Below are 21661 nucleotides of genomic sequence, written 5' to 3' on the forward strand. Positions count from 1 at the left end.
TGCAGCCAGGGGGTGAGCCTTTGCAGCAGTTTTTTGCTGCAGTCCACCAATGGGTAGATCACCTGCAGCACAGAGCCCACCTGGAGACCAAAACATTAATGAGTCTACAGGAGTCGGAAAATCAGACTGAGCTCCCAAATCTAAGGTTAGTAGGTAAGCGGCTACCTGCTTGTTTTTAGCTAGTCATACAGCAGTTTAGCTAACTATGAAGACAACATTCTTTCTCGTGATGGTTTGATGAAATTGCTAGATTGGTGATGTCAGTGTTGCATTGCTAAACAATGAACCTGGCGTAGAATTACAAAAGTTTGCTATTTAGTTCATATTTTGCAGAGTTAAGAAAAAATAGGTCCACCTAATTCCCCCTATGCGTGTCTGGTAACTTTAGTAAGAAATACTTGGACAGTGTGTGTTACATTAGCAATTCACTGAACAAAATGTTGTGGCCTGATTAAACATTTATTCATGTAGTCTAATGGGATGGTTTGGTAGCCTTATGTGATGCTTTATTGTCAACACGAAGAATCGCAAGGACAGCAATACAACCTGTGATACAATGCAAAAAGGCAGGTAAAGCAATATAGTGGTGGACAAATTCCACTTCACAATTTCAGGAACTGCCATCCCAACACTGACAGAACAGCCATTCAAGAGCCTAGGCAAGCTTTTTGACAGCAGCCTGAAGGACACAGTCGCCATCCACAAAACCTGCGGAGACCTTGAAGCTTGGTTGACAAATCTGGGTTGCCTGGTCGTTTCAAGGCCTGGATACACCAACACACCATCCTGCCCAGGGTTTTGTGGCCCCTGCTACTTTATGAGGTTCCAATGTCAACTGTGGAAGCCCTGGAGAAGAAAATCAGTAGCTACCTGCGAAGATGGCTTGGCCTGCCAAGAAGCTTAAGCAGTGCTTCTCTGTATGGGTCCACCAACACCCTACGGCTCCCCTTCAGTGGCTTCACAGAAGAATTCGTGGTAACAGGCACAAGAGAAGCAATGCAATACAAACACTCCAGGGACCCCAAAGTAGCAGCAGCTGGCACTGAGGTCTGCACTGGCAGGAAGTGGAGTGCTCCCAGTGCTGCAGGTGGCAGAGGCAAAGCTGAGGCAGAAGGCTCTTGTCATAACTGTGGCGACAGGGTGAGAAGGCCTAGGCTACTTTCCAAACTGCTAGGCCAGGAAAGCCAAGGGAATGGAGCGATAAGATCTCCTCCAGGAAGAAGTGTGCAAAGGTGCAGAGGCGGTACGGGTCAGCAAGACGGTGGCACTCACTCAGAAAGGAGCCTAGACAAGGTGGGAAAACACACTGCAGTGGAGGATCATTTGGTTGGATTTCTGGCAGGCAGACTTCTACCGCATCAGATTCCTGGTCCAAGCGGTCTACGACACCTTGCCAAGTCGAACAAACCCCCACACATGGGGCAAGGCGGAAACACCTTCCTGCCTCTCTGTGCTGGGAAAGGGTCCCTTCAACATCTTCTCAGCAGCTGCCCCAAACCTAGCCAATGGACGCTAGCTACTGCTGGTGCTCAAGGCAGTTGCAGAAGGGGTCACCACAGCATTGCAATCAAACAAACACCATCCTAGGAAGAAGTCCATCATTTTTCCTTAAACCTCGAAAGAAGCCCTTCCGATGATCACAGCCCCAAACCGACAGCTGAGAGTGGTCCTAGGAAGACAACTCAATTTCCCTGGTCATATCAAAGAAGAAGAACTCTCTGCCCAGACCTGGTCATCTTCTCTGATTCCACCAAGAAAGTGTTCTTGTGGGAGCTGATAGTGCCCTGGGAGGAACACATGGAGGAGGCCCAATAGAGGAAGCTTGCCAAATACCAGGAGCTTGTGGAGCTGTGCAGAAGCCAAGGCTAGCGGGCTCGCTGCGACCCAATTGAAGTGGGCTGCCGAGGTTTTGTAGGGACCTTACACTGTAAAGCTCTGACTGGGCTCGGAATGACCAAAGCTGCAAAGAGGGGGGGCCATATGTTCCATCAACGAAGGTGCAGAAAAACCCAGTAGGTCGCTTTGGATAAAGAGGGCAGACCCATGGCTTGTTGCTGCTGGGATGCAAGCTGGGACTTGATCAACCCGAGCTGGGTCACCCGGGAGTTAATGCTTTGTGACTGAAACCATATGTTAGTGACAGTTTTTAGGAAAACAATTTGGCCTATTTAAGAGTCGGTGGTCAAGGCTGATTTTCAGAGTGGTTCATTGGCTTCACACCCTCTCATGAGCACATCTGCAAATGTTTGATTTGACGCCGTACTTCTTTGTAATAAACCTTTAAATGCAGTCAAGACGGTGTCAGCGGAGTCTTCGTCATCTTCTTCACATCATCATCGGCTTCTAATAAACTACACTCACAAATATTAAATATCAACTGCAGGAAAGGAGATACCGTGCAAAACGTTCTTTAGCATCTTGTGATAAATCCAGTTTGATAAAATCCACCAAGAAGCTTCACATACAAATGAACTCTCAACTTTTATAATGCTTGACACCGCTTGGTACCGCCTTCTGCGTGGGAGCGACCAGACAGAACCCAAAACGTTTTATTGAAATAATTGCATGTTGGTGTACTTAATGTAGGCCGAAATGAGTGGGTCTTACCGATTTCTAAAATATATATATATTTTTTTAAGGTCCTACGGATGACAAGGTTTACAAATGATCACAGACGCGTCATAGCGCTTACATTTTAACGCAGTTCGGCGTGACGTTCCTACCGCAGAGGGCAGAACAGTTGAAGCGGGTGTAGTAGGTCAGGATTTTATTTGAATAAATGTTTTTTAGTGTGTTGAATGTGCGCCGAACTGAAGAGGAGATCATGTCGTTTTGTCACATGTCTGATGTTTGAGGTTTCCCAGATTCTTACTCTTATTAATTAGTAAATAAATTCTGTAATGCGAGTTTTGAACTGAGCCTGGCGTGACGTTCCCTCCGCACAGAGGAGGCAGAAAAGGTGTAAAAGATTTTATTGAAATACGTGCTGCCTGGTGTACTGAAATGAAAAGTGATGTTTTTGATGTATGCTACTCTTCGGTTTTAAGCTTTAACAGATTGTGTCTTAACTAGCGCGAAAATAAGCGTTCATTTCTTTTACCAGAGGCTAGCTTGACGTTTCCTCCGCAGAGGAGAGAGCGCGGATTGGTTTGGAAACCGTTCGGCCGATAGTCGCTGACAGCGGCTGGCTGTGGGATCTGCTGCCTGCTCTCACACTAACCAACTGGGATATTCTATTCAAAAGATGTTCCTCGGAATAGTGGAGATTTTACTGAAATAACTGCATGTCGGAGGACTCGTGAGCGCGAAATAGAAGAATAGACGGTGTTGAGTTCTGAAATGCATTTTGGACCTCTGACAGATTTCTTCATCTGCAGATGAGCGAAGACGCGTTATATTATTAGAATTCTGAACGGAGTCTGGCGTGACGCCCCCCCCTCCGGACTGAACGAGCAGGGATCTCCTTGGAAACGGTTAGTGACAGCGACCCCCCTCCTCGCACCTCGTCCTCTCATCAGGGATGGTTAGCACTGAGATCTGCCGCATGCTCTCCCACTAACCACCAGTGCGAAACTGGGCCATTTCCAGTGAACAGATGTTCTCCAGCAGAATGAGTCTGAACCAGTCCAGCCTGCTGTACGGACAGCTGGAGGACCTGCAGGAGCTTGCCTTCATCGAGAGGCCGATTCGCAGGAGTCTCAAGGTATTTTTACATCTCAGCCTCTGATGGTTTGAATACAGTCACATTAATACTGAGTTGGTCAGACACACAGAAGTGGGTCATGTGTTGATCACAGATTGTGATGTGTGAGATGTGAAGCGATGATGATGATAATGATGGAGGCGATAATGTGACATGTTGAATGAGTCAGTGGGAGGAAGATCAGCAGCCTCCATGCAGGAAGCAGAGGGGAGACCCACTATCTGCGCAGCATGACGCAGTTTCTGTCTGTCCGTCTGTAGTGAGACAGGTGGACAGACACACAGGTGGACAGTCTGTAGTAGAGCAGTATTCAGGATCTCTTGTCTCTGTCAGGACCTCTGTCATAATGAATTAACGTTATTCTCTCACTTTTACATCAACGTCCACCTGTGACGATATTTATCACAATTTTCAGAATCCCATGATAAGAAGAGGACTGTTGTTAAAGCCTGTCCCTGCAGGACAACAGAAAATATTTTCAACTGATAAGTACTGTAGGGCAATGAGATAATATGTTAATAAGTATGGACTCAAAAATTTCGGCTAATGATCAGTTTCTTGATCAATCGAAAGATCATTTGGTCCAATAAATATAAGAAAATTGTTTTTAAAAATGTCCAAGTGGAGATATTAAGACGTTTCGTTTTGGCCGAGCAACAAAAACCAAAACATAAAGACACTCGGTTTAACATCATGTTTGACAAAGAAAAGCAGCAAATATTCACTTGTGCAGCTTGAACCATAAACATATTCTAGGACTTAATTGGTCATTAAAACAGTTACAGATTGATTTTGTGTGGATCAGCTTATAGTTCTTCCATCAGAGTTTATTTTTACACAAGTGTGTCTCTGCAGATACTGAGTCACTGTTGTTCAAAAACACATTTAAGAGTCTTTATCAGACGACAAACAGAATATCTATCATCGTTGGTGTTTGTGTGATGTGACATAAAAAGGTGCATAAACATCGACACAGTAAAATGTAAAGATACCAGGACAAACAGTGATCCAGCACAGAGTCGTTACATTAGTCCAGATGTAGAGTTACCGTATGTGTAACCAGGAGATTAGAGACCAAAGACCAAGGCAGCAGTGACCTGACAGCAGAGACCAAAGACCGGGACAGGAGAAACCAGGGCGATTAGCAGAGCCCCCCCGGATTTTTCTAATATTCATTGTTGTCTTCGTGTCCTTGTGTCCTCACTCTGGACCGAGCCCAGGCTCAGTGATGATGATAATTAGGTCCAAATGATGAAATTTTAAGTTTAAAAAAAAAGTATAATCAAATTTTGAATAATTATAAATGTGACAGTTGAATAAACAGAATACAAGAAGAAGAATGACAGACTAGAATTACACACCGAGAACACACACTCCAGTTGTCTCTGAAATCACTCACTAATTCACGTATTCACTCATTCACTCACTCCCTTTATACTTTACTCAGAGTTGAGCTGCAGATTCAGCTTTCAGACACATTTGCTGATCTTTATCATGTTGCTTCATCACTGATAGCCACTCAGTGGTCATTTTGTCATCTGTGGAGCACTGTGGGATTGTTAGCAGACAGTAGATACATGTTGGACTCTACTTTTTGTTCTGCAGGGTGATAGTTGAGGGAAACATATAGTCGAGACACTTACAGTCAGAATTCCGATAGACAAATAAAACGTCCGACAGTAAATGTAGAGCAGTATAAAGGAGACGGAGTGATTTCTTCTTCCTTTTCCTCTTCTTCTGTTCACACCTGACTCTGTGGAGGTGGAGGGGGCGGGGCTCTAGGATGACGAAGCTGTGAGGGGGTGGGGTCTGGGGGGGCTTCTTATGGGAGGAAACCCTAACGTCATGATGACACAGACACACACCCCCATCTCCTCCCACGCACACACACTCATATATTTGTGTGTGTGCGTGCTATATTGCTAATTTTTTTGGGACATTTTAGTTGTGTTCATACTCTGATCCTCTATCCTCTATTTCAGTAAAAGTACTAATACCACACAGTAAAAACAATCTGTTATAAGTAAAATTTGTGGTGGCAATTCTTTCCGCTCCATATAGTACTAGGAGTCAACTCGTTTTTCGGTAAGTTTAATTCAACATCTGCAGATGGTCTCAAGCATACAGAGATCAAAGGTCACGGCAATGAGCAGTGTATGGCAATGAGCAAAGAACACAAAACTTAGTAAGCATTTATACACTTTAGTGAGTACAGAAGGAAGAGGTTGCTGTTCCAAGAGATATAACACACATACATGGGAATTGTTCCATTGCAGCTGCAGGGATGAAGGCTGTCTGCCTGGCATCGTTTTATCTCTGAAGGTAGCAATCAGTGCATTCCATAGATGAATATAACTACAGCATAAGTAGTAGTAAAATGTGAACAGTTTTAAAATTTTCCATTACAAAGTACTGCATTGAAAATGTACCTTGAGTATTATCAGCAAAATGCACTTAAAGTATCAAAGTAAAAGTATGTGTTCTCCTGATATTATATCATCCTCACTAGGTTGTTAATCCTGAGGCATCAATGCTCCAAGTGGTGTTAGTTTTAATTACTTTATACACGGATGAGCTGTAATTAATGAGCCTGGCCGATATATTGGTCGGCTAATTTTAGTCGGCTGATATTAGCCTATCACAGATATATATCGGTATCGGCATATGTTGTCTAATATGCTCAGATATTTTTTTTTTACAGAACATAATGCAGAAATAGATGCTTTGGATAAGTTACAAATTGTGTCATTGTATAGTTTGTCCAGCAGAGCGCGCTTCATTGTTTACAATAATCTCAGCACTGTCTGTAGCACATGTAGCAGAGTAGTGTCACAGCTGAGCAGATGGAGGAGCAGAGTCAAGTGGTGTCTTTACACTAAGTTGCTAACTAGTTTGTGAAATATATTGCTGAATAGTTAATAAACAATGACCCCATCGTTTCCCCTTTTCAAATTTCATGTATATGTATATATGTGTATATATGTGTATGTATACATGTAAATATGTGTATATATCTGTAAATGTATATATGCATATGTGTGTATATACATGTGTATATATATGTGTGTATATATATATATATATATGTATATATATTTAAAAAAATCTCGCTCTCACCCCCGCTCCCTGATGGGGGATGTGGTGTGTCTTCCTCAAGCTCAGGTCCTCTACCAGAGGCCTGGGAGTTTGAGGCTTCTGCGCAGTATCTTAGCTGTTCCTAGGACTGCGCTCTTCTGGGCAGAGACCTCAGATGTTGTACCCGGAATCTGCTGGAGCCATTCTCCCAGTTTGTGGGTCACAGCCCCCAGTGCTCAAGTTACCATTGGCACCACATTTGCCTTTACTCCCCGCATCTTTTGTAGCTCCTCTTTCAGCCCTTGGTATTTTTCAATCTTCTCGTGTTCCTTCTTCTTGATTTTACACTCTGTGTTGGTATTTGTAGCTGTCCTGAACATCTGCAATGCTGCCTTCTGGTAGTTCAACCCCCTCCGTTCTGATCATTATCCCTCTCTTTGATACCATCCGACCACACTTATCTAGTCCGAATGACATTCCGATGTCATTGCTGTAGATCCTGGTGAGGTGGGTCAGTGACACGATATCTCGCTCATTCCTGGCATACAGCTTGATGTCATCCATGTAGAGGAGGTGACTGATTGTTGTTCCGCTATGGAACTGGTACCCGTAGCCACTCTGAGGGGGTTCAGGCCTATGCAGAACAGCAGCGGGGATAGTGCATCACCTTGGTATATGCCGCACTTGATGGTAACTTGTGCAATTGGCTTTGAGTTGGCCTCCAGAGTTGTTTTCCACAGCCCCATTGAGTTCTTGATGAAGGCTCTTAGTGTCCTGTTAATGTTGTACATGTCCAAGCATTCCAGTATTCATGTGTGTGGCATTGAGTCATAGGCCTTTCTTGTAGTCAATCCAGGCGGTGCACAGGTTGGTCTTCCTGGTCTTGCAGTCTTGGGTGACTGCTCTATCAACCAGTAGCTGGTGCTTAGCACCCCTGGTATTACTACCAATTCCTTTCTGGGCCCTGCTCATGTATTGGGCCATGTGCCTATTCATCTTAGCCGCTATGATGCCTGACAGTAGCTTTCATGTTGCACAGAGGCAGGTTATTGGCCGGTAGTTGGATGGGATCGTGCCCTTCTGGGGGTCCTTGATCAGGACTGTCCGCCCTTGGGTTAACCACTCTGCGTGCGTCCCATCCATCAGCAGCTGGTTCATTTGTGCTGCCAGGCATTCATGGAGTGGAATAAGTTTCTTTAGCCAGTAGGTGTGGATCATGTTTGGGCCCGGTGCTGTCCAGCTCTTCATACCTGACACTCGTTCTTGGATGTCTGCCATTGTTAAGGTTACTGGATCTTGTTCCAGGAGATTGCTGTGGTCCGCTCTTAGAACCACTAGCCACTGAGCATTGGTGTTATGTGATGCCTCCTTCTCCCATATGCTCTTCCAGTATTGTTCAGTCTCAGCCCGGGGAGGATCTGTTCTCGTGTTATTACCTTGCCACTGAGAGTACAGTTTGGATCGTTTGGTGGAGAACATCCTATTTATTCTCCTGGCTTCTGCTTCTCCTGTGTATCTCTTCAGGCGGGTAGCCAGAGCTGTGAGCCTTTGCTTGGCAGTCTCCAGTGCCTCAGGTATAGGCAGCATGTTGTACTTCCTGGGTATCCCTTTCGTCCCCACACCTTTATTTAGCTCTGAAAGTTGACTAACTTCTCTCCGTGTTGCCTTGATCTTGGCCCCCAGCCTCCTTCTCCATGGGGGGTAATGCTCTTTGTGGCTTATGGTGTTCATCTTGTAGCCAAGCATCTCTGGGATCACTGTTGCTGTGGTGTATATCACCTGAATGGTCTCAGTTACGGTCCTAGTAGCAAAGTACGTAGCACTGCATTCACATCCTTTAGCAGACTTTCAGAGGATACTTTGTGTATATATATATGTGTATATATATGTATTTGTTTGTGTATGTATATATGAAGATTATTGGCCAATATATCAATATTGGAATGTTTTTACTCTTGGTCAGGTACTAGTAACAAATGACTGTTTCATTTTGGAATATTTTATTAATTATTTTCTCGAATAATCGAATGATTGTTTTGTAAAGAAAAAAAAAAAACAGAAAATGCTGAGAAATGCTGTCACAATCACCCAGAATCCAAAGGGAAACCTGAGTTTCATTTGTTTAAGTTTTTTTTTTTTTTTTTTTCATTTTTAATTCAAAATGAAAAACATTTCACTGTTCCTTCCTAAATGGTTATAAACTGAACATTTGAGGTTTTGGACAATTGGTCACACAAAATACTTGAACATATCAATTAACTACTCAATTAATAGACCAACTGCTTCAGCTCTAATGACCTCTAATTGGCAGTTTAATTTATAACAAAGCATCATATTTTACAAGTTAACATGTTTTTTAATAAAAAATCAGAATCTGTACAATAACTCAAAATGTCACATAAATTCAGTGCAGTATAACACAATATTTCTCTCTGAATTGTAGTGAGATAGAAGTATAGAGTAGCAGAAAATGGAAATACTCGAGTAAAGTACCTCAAAACTTTACTTAAGTACAGTACTAAAGTAAATGTACTTAGTTATATTTCAGCACTGACAGAGAGTTCAGCATAGTTTCTCTACATCACGGCAAATCATCGGGCACAGGAGGTACAAAGTACATCATAATTTTATATATGTTATTTTTTATTTAATTTTATAGTAATAGGACTATTTTTGTCATGTCTTGTTGTTTCTTTGCTCTCTGTTCTTTTATGTGGCTGCTGTAACAACACAATTTCTCCTCAAGGATTCATAAAGTATCTATCTATCTATCTATCTATAAATACATGCATACAATCATTACAGGCAGTTTTGTGGGGACATAAATCTGTCACTCTGTGGGGAATTTATGTCCCTTCTAGTGATGGAGTGATGAAGTGATGGTGTTTGTGTGTTTGTGCTCTCTTGTGCGGCGATCTTTGTGAGTACCAGTTGGCTTTTATACCTTGCGAGGACACTGTTGCAAAATGAGGGCCTTCTTTCTGGTCCACGCTTTGGACTGGACCTTCAAAGGCCTGAGGGTTTTTAAGATTTTTTTAAAATTTTTTTATCACAGACAGTAGAGAGATGAAAATAAAAGCTCTGTGGGCCAGACTGGAACTGTGGATGGATCATAGTCAGCATTTTAACATACATATATTCAAAAAAACATAACACTGATTTAGACTCTGCATTCTAGTTGTGTGTTTGTTGTTTCCTGTCAGACAGCTGAGGAGATCGATCAGCTGACTGTGGATGAAGACCTGAATGACATTGAGAGAGCTGTCTACCTGCTCAGGTGAGAGTCGGGGGTCTGACTGACCGACAGTTTTAGAAACATGTTAACACTGTTGAGGCCTAAAGATGTTTTTGTACATCTCTGTACATCTGTAAAACAGACATCAGCTCACCTGTGGACAGGTTGGTGTGACGTTTTCAAAGGTCGATGATGGTCACACTTTTTGGTCACATGTTTTTGTGATTGTTTTTTCCTTTTAGTTTTCTATTTTAGGTTGTTTCTCAGGTCAGGAAACAGTTGTAATCAGTTAAGAGTCAAGAAGAATCCTGAATAAATAAAAGGCTTTTATTAGTACAAGGATTTTGGCTGTAAGAGGCCTCAGGTGGAGGAAGAAGCAGTCCAGTCCTCCACCTGTCCTCCACCTGTCCTCGTTCTCCGTGACCCAGTAAACTCTGAAGCTAATTAAACATTAAAAGTAATCCTCCTGCAGTCTGATCCCTCAGGATCTAAACTAGTTTATTGAACTCATTCAATGTCTGGACTGAAACTCTGAAATCTGACAGAGAAACAGCACTGAAACGCAGAGGACTCAGGGGTACTGGACTGTGGATGGTCAATCAGGATCGTAGCTCAGTAACTGATGTTTGACATGTTTCTGAAAACAGAGCTGAAAGTATAATGTACAAACAACAGCAGGACAGAAACCACATGAGAGTCACATAGACTGTCTGTATGCGAAATGTCTGTACTATATTGATACAAATCCAGGTTCTAAGTGGATTTTTCTCCAGATATCAATTCTGGAGTCCCTCTGGGTCCAATTTTAGGTGCTCATCTTTTTGATCTGTAAATGCACTCACTTCAAATATACACTCTCCTCTGAGTTCCTTTATGTTTCTGTATTTCCTCTCGTTGTCAGCGTGGGTCAGGAGGTGCAGAGAGCGAGTGTCATCAGTAATCTGCCAAGTCTCGTCCGCCAGAATCCAGCTGAGACGTTTCGTCGGGTCGTACCAAAAGTCCGGGTATGTAACATCAGTCAGACTGTATTTGTGAGGGCAGGCAGAGGAGGGCAGTAGGAGGACAGTCATTCTGGGAAATCACAGGTGTGTCATTCAGGTAACCTGTTCTTTCTGTGTGACATCAGGAGGTCCTGAATGGATCTGGAGCGGAAATCCAGCTGGCGGCAGCAGCATCATTTTTAACCATCCTACAGGATGACATTATTCTGATCCACACCCACACCTACTCGATCCTGAAGACAGTCCTGCTGCACCTGAACCACCGAGACACAGGTAACATATTTGAACAACCCAGACGCAGGTAACACACCTGAGCCACTGAGAAATGGGTAACACACCTGAGTCATTGGGACCGAAGGTAATACACCTGAACTGAACAATGGAGACACAGGTTAGCACAACTGACCCACATGAACCACTGACACACAGGTAACAAACCTGAACCACCGACACACGGGTAACACACCCGAAGAACTGGCACACAAGTAACACACCTGAAACACAGGCACACAGGTAACACACCTAAACCACTGAGATCATGATTATGATCATGTGACTGTCTCAAATATAATTTAGAAGGAGTCTAGATACACTGGAACCTTCAGGAGTTTGAAATCCAGCTGTGTGGTAAACTGGACCTGATCTGCTAAACCAGCACAGGTTCAAGTGAACCGCAGCTGAACTGGATGTATGATAAAGTTACCTGGCGATCCACCGATCACAGGTGTTTTAGAGGAACACCAGACTGGTCTGTGGTCAGTAGTTTGCCTTTTTATTTTTACTCTGGGGTATGTTAAATCACCAAAAACTGAAATGTGGACGTACAGAGGTTCAGACTAAACCAGTTTAGTCTACGTTAAAGCTTCTGAGGATCCAGTTTCAGAGATAAGCTGATTTTAAAGACTAATCAATAGCCAGGACTGTTTGTGATGCTGATGATGACGTGTTTGTTGTTGACAGTGGTTAGCAATGCCTGGTTGGAGACTCTGCTGTCCGCCATCAACGCTTTACCTAAGGAGACCATCAAACAGGAGGTACAGTGATCAGGGCCCCTGTACCTGTCTGTCTCTGCAGATGCTGAAACCTCTCCTGTATCAGTCTCAGCTGTTTCACTCTCTGCCTGTCTCACTCTATACTTGTCTCACTTTGTACTTGTCTCTCAGTACATGTCTGACTTTATACCTGTTTCACACTCTGCCTGTATGTTTCTGTACCAATCACACTCTCTTGCTATCTCTCTGTACCTGTCTGTCTCTGCAGACGCTGAACACATCCCTGTTTCAGTCTCAGCTGCTTCTCTCTGCCTACCTCACCCTATACTTGTCTCACTCTCTTCCTGTCTCACTCGGTACCTTTCTGTCTCTTCAGGTGCTGAACCCTCTCCTGTATCAGTCTCAGCTTTCTCACTCTCTTCAGGCTCGTCTGGCCAGCTGTCGCATTTTAGGAAAAGTTGCCTGCAAGTTTGATTCCCACATGTGAGCTGCAACACAGTCACTTTCAAGTGATTATTGATCAAATTAAGCTGATGTAAGTTGTTGTTGTCACACCTGGTCTCACACTAACAGGTGTGTTTTCTGTGTATCAGAGTGAAGAAAGAGCTGCTGCCTTTGGCTCGGTCTTTATGTCAAGATGTGGAGTTCGAGGTCCGAGCCTGTATGTGCCGTCAGCTCGAAAGCATCGCCAGGGCGACCGGGTAAACCTCACATAACACAAACCAAACACCAACCAAACAAATCCCAACCAAACACCAAACGAACAAAACAAACACCAACCAACCTAGCAAACAAATACCAAACACCTACCAAACACCAACCAAACAAATACTAACCAAACACCAAACAAACACAAACCAAAAACCAACCAAACACCAACCAAACAAATACTAACCAAACACCAACCAATGACACACAAACCAAATCACAAACCAAAAACCATTCGAACATCCTGCTCTGGTGAGATAGTGTGTCTCTTGTCTGTTGTTCAGGGTGGAGGACACCAGGATGGAGCTGCTTCCTGAACTGGTGGAGCTTGCCAGAGACGAGGAGAGCAGCGTCCGCCTCGCTGCCTTCGACACCATCATCAACTTGATGGAGATGATCGACAGTGGTGAGTCATCAGGTGACAACAGGTGGAGCTGTGGTGAGAAGCAGTCTGCATGGTTTAAAGCCCTCTCCTCTTTATAAACAGCATGTTTAAAAGCCCCCTCTTCTCTTAGATGACAGACTTCATGTAGTGGTTCCTCTGGTGATGTCCGTTTGCGAGGCATCGTCGCAGACGGACGAAGCTGTCGTGGCATCTTTGTCATTCCAGTTTGGGAAGCTCTGCAGTGGACTGGCAGGTGAGACTCAACACTGGTGTCACACAGTAGAAACACAGTAAAGACAGTGAAGTCATATTCTGCTGAAACTAAAGCAGAATAAGCCCAGAATATCCATGACATGAAGTTAAGTTAAGGCTGGCAGATAGTTATGAGACTGAGGTGATTAATTAAAATTATGCTTATAAATAGATTTCATAATCAAAGTTGTATCAGTAATGTCAGTAAACAGCTGTAAAACTGGATGATGTTTTTAATCAGGATCAGATGACAAAACCTCTCTGAGACTCACCACCTCTGCTAATAATGAGGACCTGCTGGCCAGGTTAGTGTAAGCACCATGAGGCCTGATCTGGTTCAGCCCGAAGGGGTGACATAGGGCAACTGCCTTATGGGCCCACTACCTGGAGGGCTGGATGTAAGGTGGGGGCCTTGGTGTGCTGACCCCAGGTTTTGTAAACTAGTTCTAGGGATTTGAATTGTCATCTCTCTAGTGGGAAACGAACCAAAGTTGATGCCAAACACGAAGCTGTACCAACTAGATATAGTTGGGCTCAGGTCTATGCATAGCAATGCCAATGGGTCTCTATAGTTCTGCTGGGGGACTTCAACGCTCTCATGGACAACATTTGAGAAACGATCACCAGTCGGTGGTGAACAGCTGGGCCAGGGGCTGCTGGTCAGACCTGGTAAACCTAAACAAATAGTCAGGGTGAACTGGGAATGTCTGGCCACAAGGTCTCTAACACGTTCAAAGTTTCCATTGTGGAGCTGGCTGCTCAGAGTTTTGGCCAGCCAGTCTTCAGTGCTTGCTGTGGTTGTAACCAAAGAACCTGCAGGTGAACACTGCTTTTGAAGGAGGTTGTCAAGCTGATGGAGAAGTCCTTTCAGGCTAGTTGGTCCAGGGGACTCTTGAAACAGCAGACAGGTATCAGGAGGTCAGAAAGACTGTAGCTTCTGTGGTCAGTGAAGGTAAAACTCTGTTTGGGAGGTGTTTGAGAAGGACTTGTAGTTGGCCTTGAAAAGGATTATTGACAAAACATCAGATAAGTCAAGAGGGGGATCCGAGCTTAGTCCTCACTGTTTTCAGCAGGGAGGAGAACTGCTGACCTGGACTTAGAATATTTTCTGACAATGGAAGGAACATTTGCCTGAAACGTCCTCCATAGAGGAGCTGTAGCTGGAACACCTGAGGGACCGGCAGGAGGTGGTTCCCAGTTTTAAAAAAGGGGCCAGATGAAGAGCTCCAACCATCAGGGCATCACACTGCTTAGCCTCTCTGGGAAAGTTTCTGTCAGGCTGCTGAAAGGAGACTCTAAGTGACTGCTGAACCTCAGATACAGGAGGAGTGAAGTGGATTCTGTCCTGTTCCTGGATCAGTGGACCAGCTGTTTACACTTGCAGGTATCCTGAATGGGTCATGGGAAATTTTTCCATCCAGTCTAAATGTGTTTTGTGGACATGGAGAAGGTTTATGACCTTGCCCACCCGGGGTATTTTGTGGGTGTACTTTGGAAGTCTGGGGTACCAGGGCCATTACTACGAGTCCTTTAGTTCTTGTATATCCAGAGTTGGCATGGGGACTTTAGGACTGACGAATCGTTGTGTTTCTGAAGAGTCATTGTGTTTCAGGCTCTCTGTCAGACGAGCAGAAGGACCGGTTGCTGCAGAGGTTTAAGGTGCTGTGTGTCGCCGGTCTGCAGACCGAAGGAAACCAGACTGACATCAACAATGAGTCGAAGCTGATCCGCTGCAACTGCTGCTACAACTTACCAGTAAATTCACAACCACACTCAAGAGTTTCAGAGTTCAGTTCAGTCGTCAGTCTTTCAGATGATTGATGTTATGTTTTACTTTCTGTCTCTGTATCTGCAGGCCATGGTGGTGTTTTCTGACTCAGCCCACTTCCTGTCAGAGCTCTACCCATCTTTCTCCAGTCTTTGTTGTGACCCAGAGGTCAGCGTTCGACGAAGTGCTGCAGCCAGTTTCCACCAGGTCAGATCAATTTATACTGTGGCTACACTGTTTGTTACAGCCACGGCATGAAAGAAAACATCAAGACGTTTTATCTGTTCTTAAAGTTTGAACAGTAGGGGAGCTAAAGGTTGTAGAGGTTATCCTGATGGTGGCGCTAGAAGAAAATCATGGAGTCGTTCAAATCTAAAAGGACATTGATCACCAGTAGCTGTTGAGAGATCATGGACATCACCATCCTTAGGTTCTGCGTCTCCTTGAAGAAATATAGCCACAAAATTCATTAGATAGGAGATGAAAGAAAGAAGCTGTCCAGCATTTGAATGTTAAAGTTCTTTGCCTGCTAATAGTTTGTATGTAAAGCTGTTTTCTCTGATGTCACATGATGGCTTCCCTCTTTCCATTGGCTTTGCCCCCACCCGTCAGGTGGTGAAGCTGCTTGGCTCAAACGTCCAGGTGGTCCACAAAGAGCTTCTGGTTCTACTACAGGACGATGCTCTTGAGGTAGAGTCCACACTCAGTCGAAGTTGTTTGCATGTTTTAAAAAAATCTTAACTGAGGTCCCAGTTTTAAAACTCAAACATTTAACTGTGAGTGGTAAAACATCAGCAGTGAGCTGTTTGTATGTCATCAGACCATTGCAGTGTGACATTTCTCGTGTCTTATATTTTTGTGGGTTCTAGTTTTTGGAAGAGATCATTTTATCCTGATAGATTTGTTTATACATTTTATTTGTGCAAGCTTTAACATTGTGTTTGCTCTCTGGGGTCAAATGCATATATCAACACCACACAATGTGCAGAACATTTCACAATAGCCCAGACCAAACACACCTGTATTTCTTTAGAACATACTTTTTTAAATTTCAGATTTAGTCGGTTAGGGTTATTCAGATGTTAGTTTTATATGTGCTGAAGCTTCTGTTTTGTTGTTGAGGTGCTGGATGCCCTGATGAATCACCTGGAAGAAACTCTGGAGGCAGTACTGTCCAGAGGAGAGAACCTGACGCTGGACAGCAAGGTGAGAAAATAAACTTCTAATTTTTTTTAGCCTGAGTTTTTCTTTCTTTTACAGTTTCTTGTCTAATCTTGTTTTCTCTGTGTTCTTCCACGTTCTCCTGTGATTCTTCATTTGTTGCTTATCAGTTCACGGAGTTGCTGTCGGCTCTGTTGTTGGCGGAGCAGAAGGTCGGATGTTCTCTGCGTTGGCGGCTGCATGAGAAGCTGCTGCAGCATTACAGCTGCCTGGCCAGACTGCTGCCTGGAGAACTGCTGCACCAGAGCTTCTCCCCTCGCATCTTCATCATCCTCACCACCAATGTCAGCACCACAGACACCACACGACACCACAGGACACAACAAGAAGTGACACGATTCAACAGGTAAACCAGTTAAACAGACAGGTAAACTCTCCCCTGATGGTTATGGTTGCAGAAGGTGTTGCCGGTGCAGAGGGAGGCGGCTCGGACTTTCTGCACATTGCTCCGCTACAACCGCAAACAGGAGCAGCGTCAGGAAATGATGGAGCGACTGATCCAAGGTCAGAACACCCTAGTCCTGTGGTCTCAGGTGCTTTAAACATGTCACCTATGAACACATGACCTTGGGTACTTCGGTTACGTATTTTTAAAATCTTTCTTAAATCCTCACAAACAGTTAATATGTCATGTTAACAGTCATATGTAGGAGGCAGAAGACTCAGGTTTTGTCCTTAGTTTGTGAAATGTTCAACAAACTGTGAGAACACATTAGAACCTTTTCCAGGATGTCAAACAGATCATTGATGGCTCATCTTGGTGTGTCTCTGATCCTCAGATCTGGCTAAGGGTCGGAGCTACTGGAACCGTCTGAGGTTCCTTGATGTTTGTGAAACAGCCACTGAGATTTTCTCCAGAAAATACTTCAACAAACACTTCCTGATTCCGGCACTGGAGCTGGTCCACGACCCTGTCGCCAACGTCAGGTAGTTCTGTCAGAACTCTGTCCAATGAGGCAAGTAAAATCTGTCTTTCTGACATTAAATGTGACAAACCTGTCTGCCTGTTCACCTGTCTGTCTGTCTGTCAGGTATAAGCTGTGCCAGTTGCTGCCCAGGCTACGTTCGTCGCTCCGCCTGCCGGCTGATAAACAACTGCTGCAGCAACTCGACTTCTGCGTCCAGAAACTCCTCTGCAGGGAGAAAGACAAGGATGTAGTGGCAACAATCCGCAAGGTAACATTCACACTACCTGAGACCAATTCAGTCAGTCAGAAGACTCTGTAGGTCTGAGATCAATCAAGTCTACAGAGACAATTCCGGCATAAAAATATGACCTAGTTTTGCTTGTTAGCCTTGATGGATCTAAATGATGACAAACTGATGATGGATTAACTGTGTTCATCATGTTTTTCAGACAGTGTTGGAACTGGACAAATTGGACCTCACAGAGCCTGTAAGCAGCCTGTTTTTATAAAGACCTGAACTGTAGAATAAATGACAGCTAATTGTTTCGTTTCTGTTCTGTTATCTACATGTGCCTCCATCTGGTATCTTATATCTGTTGTCAGTTTCATAAGAGGCAAGAGAGAGATTTATTAGACCAGAAGAAGGAGAAGGAGGAGACTCTGCTGCTGGAGATGGTGAGTCTGAACTTGAAAGTTCATCTTCAGCCTGAAACCCTTTCTGTTTTGTTTTAATGACTTCTCCTCTGTTGTCAGGAACAGTTGGAGCGCCAACAGAGCGAAGGGAAACTAAACTCTGAAAAACATACAGACAGAAAACGTGAGCAAAACTGTCCCCATTCATTTCTGGATAAAATGATTCACAGGGGAAAGACTGGTGTTGATGATTTTTAATCAGGTGCATGAAGATTTGTGTTTTGTGAACTTGGATTTTTGGTCAGTTTATTGATCTGTTTGTTTCTGCTTTATAGTCCAGTCTGTAAACCATCTTTCTTTGACAGGAAGGGAAAGTAAAACCAGTCTCTCTGCAACCAAATCCATGTCTGTGTCCTCGTCTGGAGCTGCTTTGTCCTCTGGTAAAACAGAAATATGAATGAAGACAAGCTGTAAATGTGTTCGTGGTTGTGGCCACTGATAAAAATATTTTATCTCAGAACTTCCAACAGAGTGTTCTTATTTGTAGTTCTGGCTAGGGCCGTTTCAGCGCATCTTTCATTAAAGATCGTAAATGTACAGAGTTTTATCTCCTGTGGGTGCAACAGTTTACAAAATCAAATTTGTGTGGATCAAAACGTGTGTTGGGAGTTTGGTGTATTTTGGAATAGATTAGGATTAGTCACAATGTTATCTGTAAAGTCATGGCAGTTTGGTACATACTGGGCCGTAGTGGATATTTTCATCTTTAAATCTCATGTAAACAAAGTGTTAAGAACATGGAAGCGTATCAGAATCTCTGTGATGTTTCTTTTTCTTACAGGTAAGGAGATGAGGAAGGCTAAACTGTCGCGGAGTCGGTCCCTCAGCAGTCAGCCAACAACATCCAAACCCGCCAACTCAGACAGACCTCCGTAAGATCCACCAGATCTCCTTGATTTTAAACTGTCACTTAACACCAGCTACAAGTCTAAGTATCTCAGGATCTTGCTTGGTGGTGAGGGTAGACGGAACATGAGGTTGATAGGCGGATTGGTACTGCAGACGCTGTACTAGACTGTTGTGGTTCAGTGGGAGCTGATCCATAAAATGAAGCTTTGGATTCACCAGTGGATCTCTGTTCCAGTCCTCAGCTGTGGTCTTCGTCTCTGAGTAGTGACTGAAAGAATGGAATGGTGCATCCAAGCAGCTGAAAGTAGTTTCTTTGGCAGGGGTCTGAACTCAGCCTCAGAGACAGGGTGCAGAGCTCAGAAATCCAGGATTGAGGAGAACTACCTTCATACTGAAAGGAGTCAGCTGATGTGGTTCAACGTCTGATCAGGATCCTCCAGGGAGAACTTTAAGAATTGAACAGAACATTTATTTTCTTTCTTGCCTCTTCCTGGAGCTTCTTCACATCTTGCTTGATGATGTTCTTCATCCACTTGGTCTTCACTCTGTAGATTTTGTCAAAATCAAACATTTCGCCCATTTTCTATCTTGCCCTGATCTTCTTGGCCACTCTCCCAGATCCTCCTAAAAAACTTCCCTTGATTCCTGTGTAGGAACCATCGATAAGAGCCGGATTTTGGTCGATGACATCTATAATAGCCACCGGTTTGCCAGTGTGGGGTAAGAAAGAGGCGTAGGAGTCACACCCCAACTGAACAAAACTCTAACAACAAGATGGCAGTCCAGCAGTCCAGAAGCAGAAAGGACGTTACAATGTCCACCCTTCTTTTTATTCTCCAGTGACTACTAGTGCTTGAAGTTTTCACTTGGCAACAGTGACATAGATGTGTACTCAGGGTGTGGTCAGTGTATTCTGTCATTACTGTTGGATGGGTTTACAAGAGCAACCTGAAATTTGTGCATGTCTTTAAGTCATTGTAGAGTTTTACTTGTTGGTTCTTCAGTGTGGTCAAAACAAGGTTTAAGTATTCTACACGTTTTTATTTCTGTTTCTGTGATGTAGGAAGGTTAAAGAGCTGAGCAGTACGTCTGGACCTGGGAAGTCTTCCATGTTACAGAGCAAAGGTACCACCTCTTCACATACATCAAATTATTAACACTGCCTAATGTCAGGTATCAGTTTTTAGGACTGCTGGATCATCACAGTCAGGATGCTCAGTGCAAGGGTCTTTATTCTTACATCAGTTTCTGTATTTTATAGATGACACCTTGAGGACTGCCCACTTTACCATGGCAACCCAGTCCACCTCCTCCGTGCCGGTCCTGATCCGCAGCAACACCACCAGCCTCCTGGACAGGGCCAGTACACTGGACCACAGAACTGGTTCCATGGACCACAGGGCCAGTTCCATAGACCAGAGAGACCATAGAACAGGCACACTGGACCACAGAACCAGTAGCATGGACCACAGGAACAATATGAATGTGGTGGATCAGAGATCTGGTACAGCGGACCACAGAACCGGTACCTTGGACCAGAGAGACCACAGGACCAGCACCTTGGATCAGAGAGACCATAGGACCAGTACCTTGGACCAGCGCAGTAAAACGATGGACCGGGGTTGCAGCGTTAAGGACAGCCAGTCCAAAAAGCTGTCGATGTGAGTTCTGGCTGAAAAACTCTGGTGGTAGAACGCTACAAGTTAATGGTACCACATTGTTTTTTTTAAGTTTGTCACCCAAAGACCATTTTTACCTGGTCCAGGAGTGGCCCCCAAACCATGTCCTCTCTGAATTTATTGAAACCAATCACACATCTGTGTGGCCCCTCACTTGAGACTAGCCTCAGGTCTTAACCCCTGTCTAACTCAATTTAGCTTTGTTATTGTTTACCCCAGACTTTATTCTTGTTCAAACCTGGTCTGTTTTAATCCTGGTTTTGTGTTTTAGTTTAGCCCTACTGTATACCCAGTTTTAGTGCTAGAGCAGCTTGACTTAGCTTTGATGCTGTTGTAGACCTGTTGTGGCTTAGCCCAGATGTCACCCCGCTGTATTTATTTAACCCTGTTTTTTCGTGGTTTAGCCCTGTAGCCCTAGCCCTGACCCCGTTTTGGCCCTGGATTAGCTTTGTTTAATAGATTCATTTAACTAGTCTTAATGAGTTGAACCCTGGTTTAGTGTCTGTCCAGAACAGAAAAGTCAGATCTACCAGCAGATTTGAAACTGTGTCTTCAGTTTTAAGAAATTATTAATGTGCTGTTTTTTTTTTGTTTTTTTTTAATCGACAGAAACAGGAAGTCGAACTCTTTCAGTGTGCAGTCGGGACGAGACTAAAGATGATGATGTCATCATACCTCCATAAGGCCATCAGCCAATCAGCAGTCAGGGAGCAGTTTCAGGACAATACCCAGAATGCAACAGGATATCATCTCTGCCTTATAGTGATGAACAGAGACAGTAGAGTCTGACTTCTATTTGTATCTACTGAGCACTGTGTATTCTAATAATCTCATCCTCTCACCTGATTTGTTCAGTAAACTCCACACATACAAATTGTTTCTGTGTTCTTACTGGTTGGTGGTTTCACCTGCTGACCTGTGATTGGTTAAATGAACGCTGACATCACAGGACAAGGGTTTTGAGTGTTTGACATCAGGAAGTGACAAAAACCTGCAGAGGGTTTCCAATAGACAGATCTACACCCTGTTAGATTGGGTTTAATAAAATGTTCTAATCTGCAGTAACTGTTTTAATTTTGTTCTGTATGACAGGCAGACTTATCATCACGACAGAGTTATTGCTACATTATTTTACAAAGACACTTAATTAAAACCGCCATCACTACTACCTGCCTGTCAGATGTGCTTTCTG

General features: G+C 43.9%; 1 protein-coding gene across 1 annotated transcript; it reads left to right on the top strand.

The window, feature by feature from the left end:
• Positions 1-2714: 2714 nt before the first annotated feature.
• Positions 2715-21479, top strand: ppp4r4 (protein phosphatase 4, regulatory subunit 4). The gene is made up of 27 exons (XM_040125519.1): positions 2715-2758; positions 3378-3473; positions 3589-3703; positions 9982-10055; positions 10915-11017; positions 11140-11287; positions 11975-12048; positions 12383-12489; positions 12600-12707; positions 12999-13120; positions 13230-13352; positions 14964-15106; positions 15207-15326; positions 15732-15809; positions 16242-16325; positions 16451-16624; positions 16739-16844; positions 17120-17267; positions 17372-17516; positions 17698-17736; positions 17852-17923; positions 18002-18065; positions 18247-18321; positions 18723-18813; positions 19854-19915; positions 20052-20451; positions 21079-21479. The coding sequence occupies exons 3-27, from the start codon at positions 3596-3598 to the stop codon at positions 21122-21124; spliced, it is 2814 nt and encodes a 937-aa protein (XP_039981453.1). The 5' UTR covers positions 2715-2758; positions 3378-3473; positions 3589-3595; the 3' UTR covers positions 21125-21479.
• The last annotated feature ends 182 nt before the right edge of the window (positions 21480-21661 follow it).

Source organism: Xiphias gladius, chromosome 4 (genome assembly GCF_016859285.1).
Source record: "Xiphias gladius isolate SHS-SW01 ecotype Sanya breed wild chromosome 4, ASM1685928v1, whole genome shotgun sequence".
NCBI lineage: Eukaryota > Metazoa > Chordata > Actinopteri > Istiophoriformes > Xiphiidae > Xiphias > Xiphias gladius.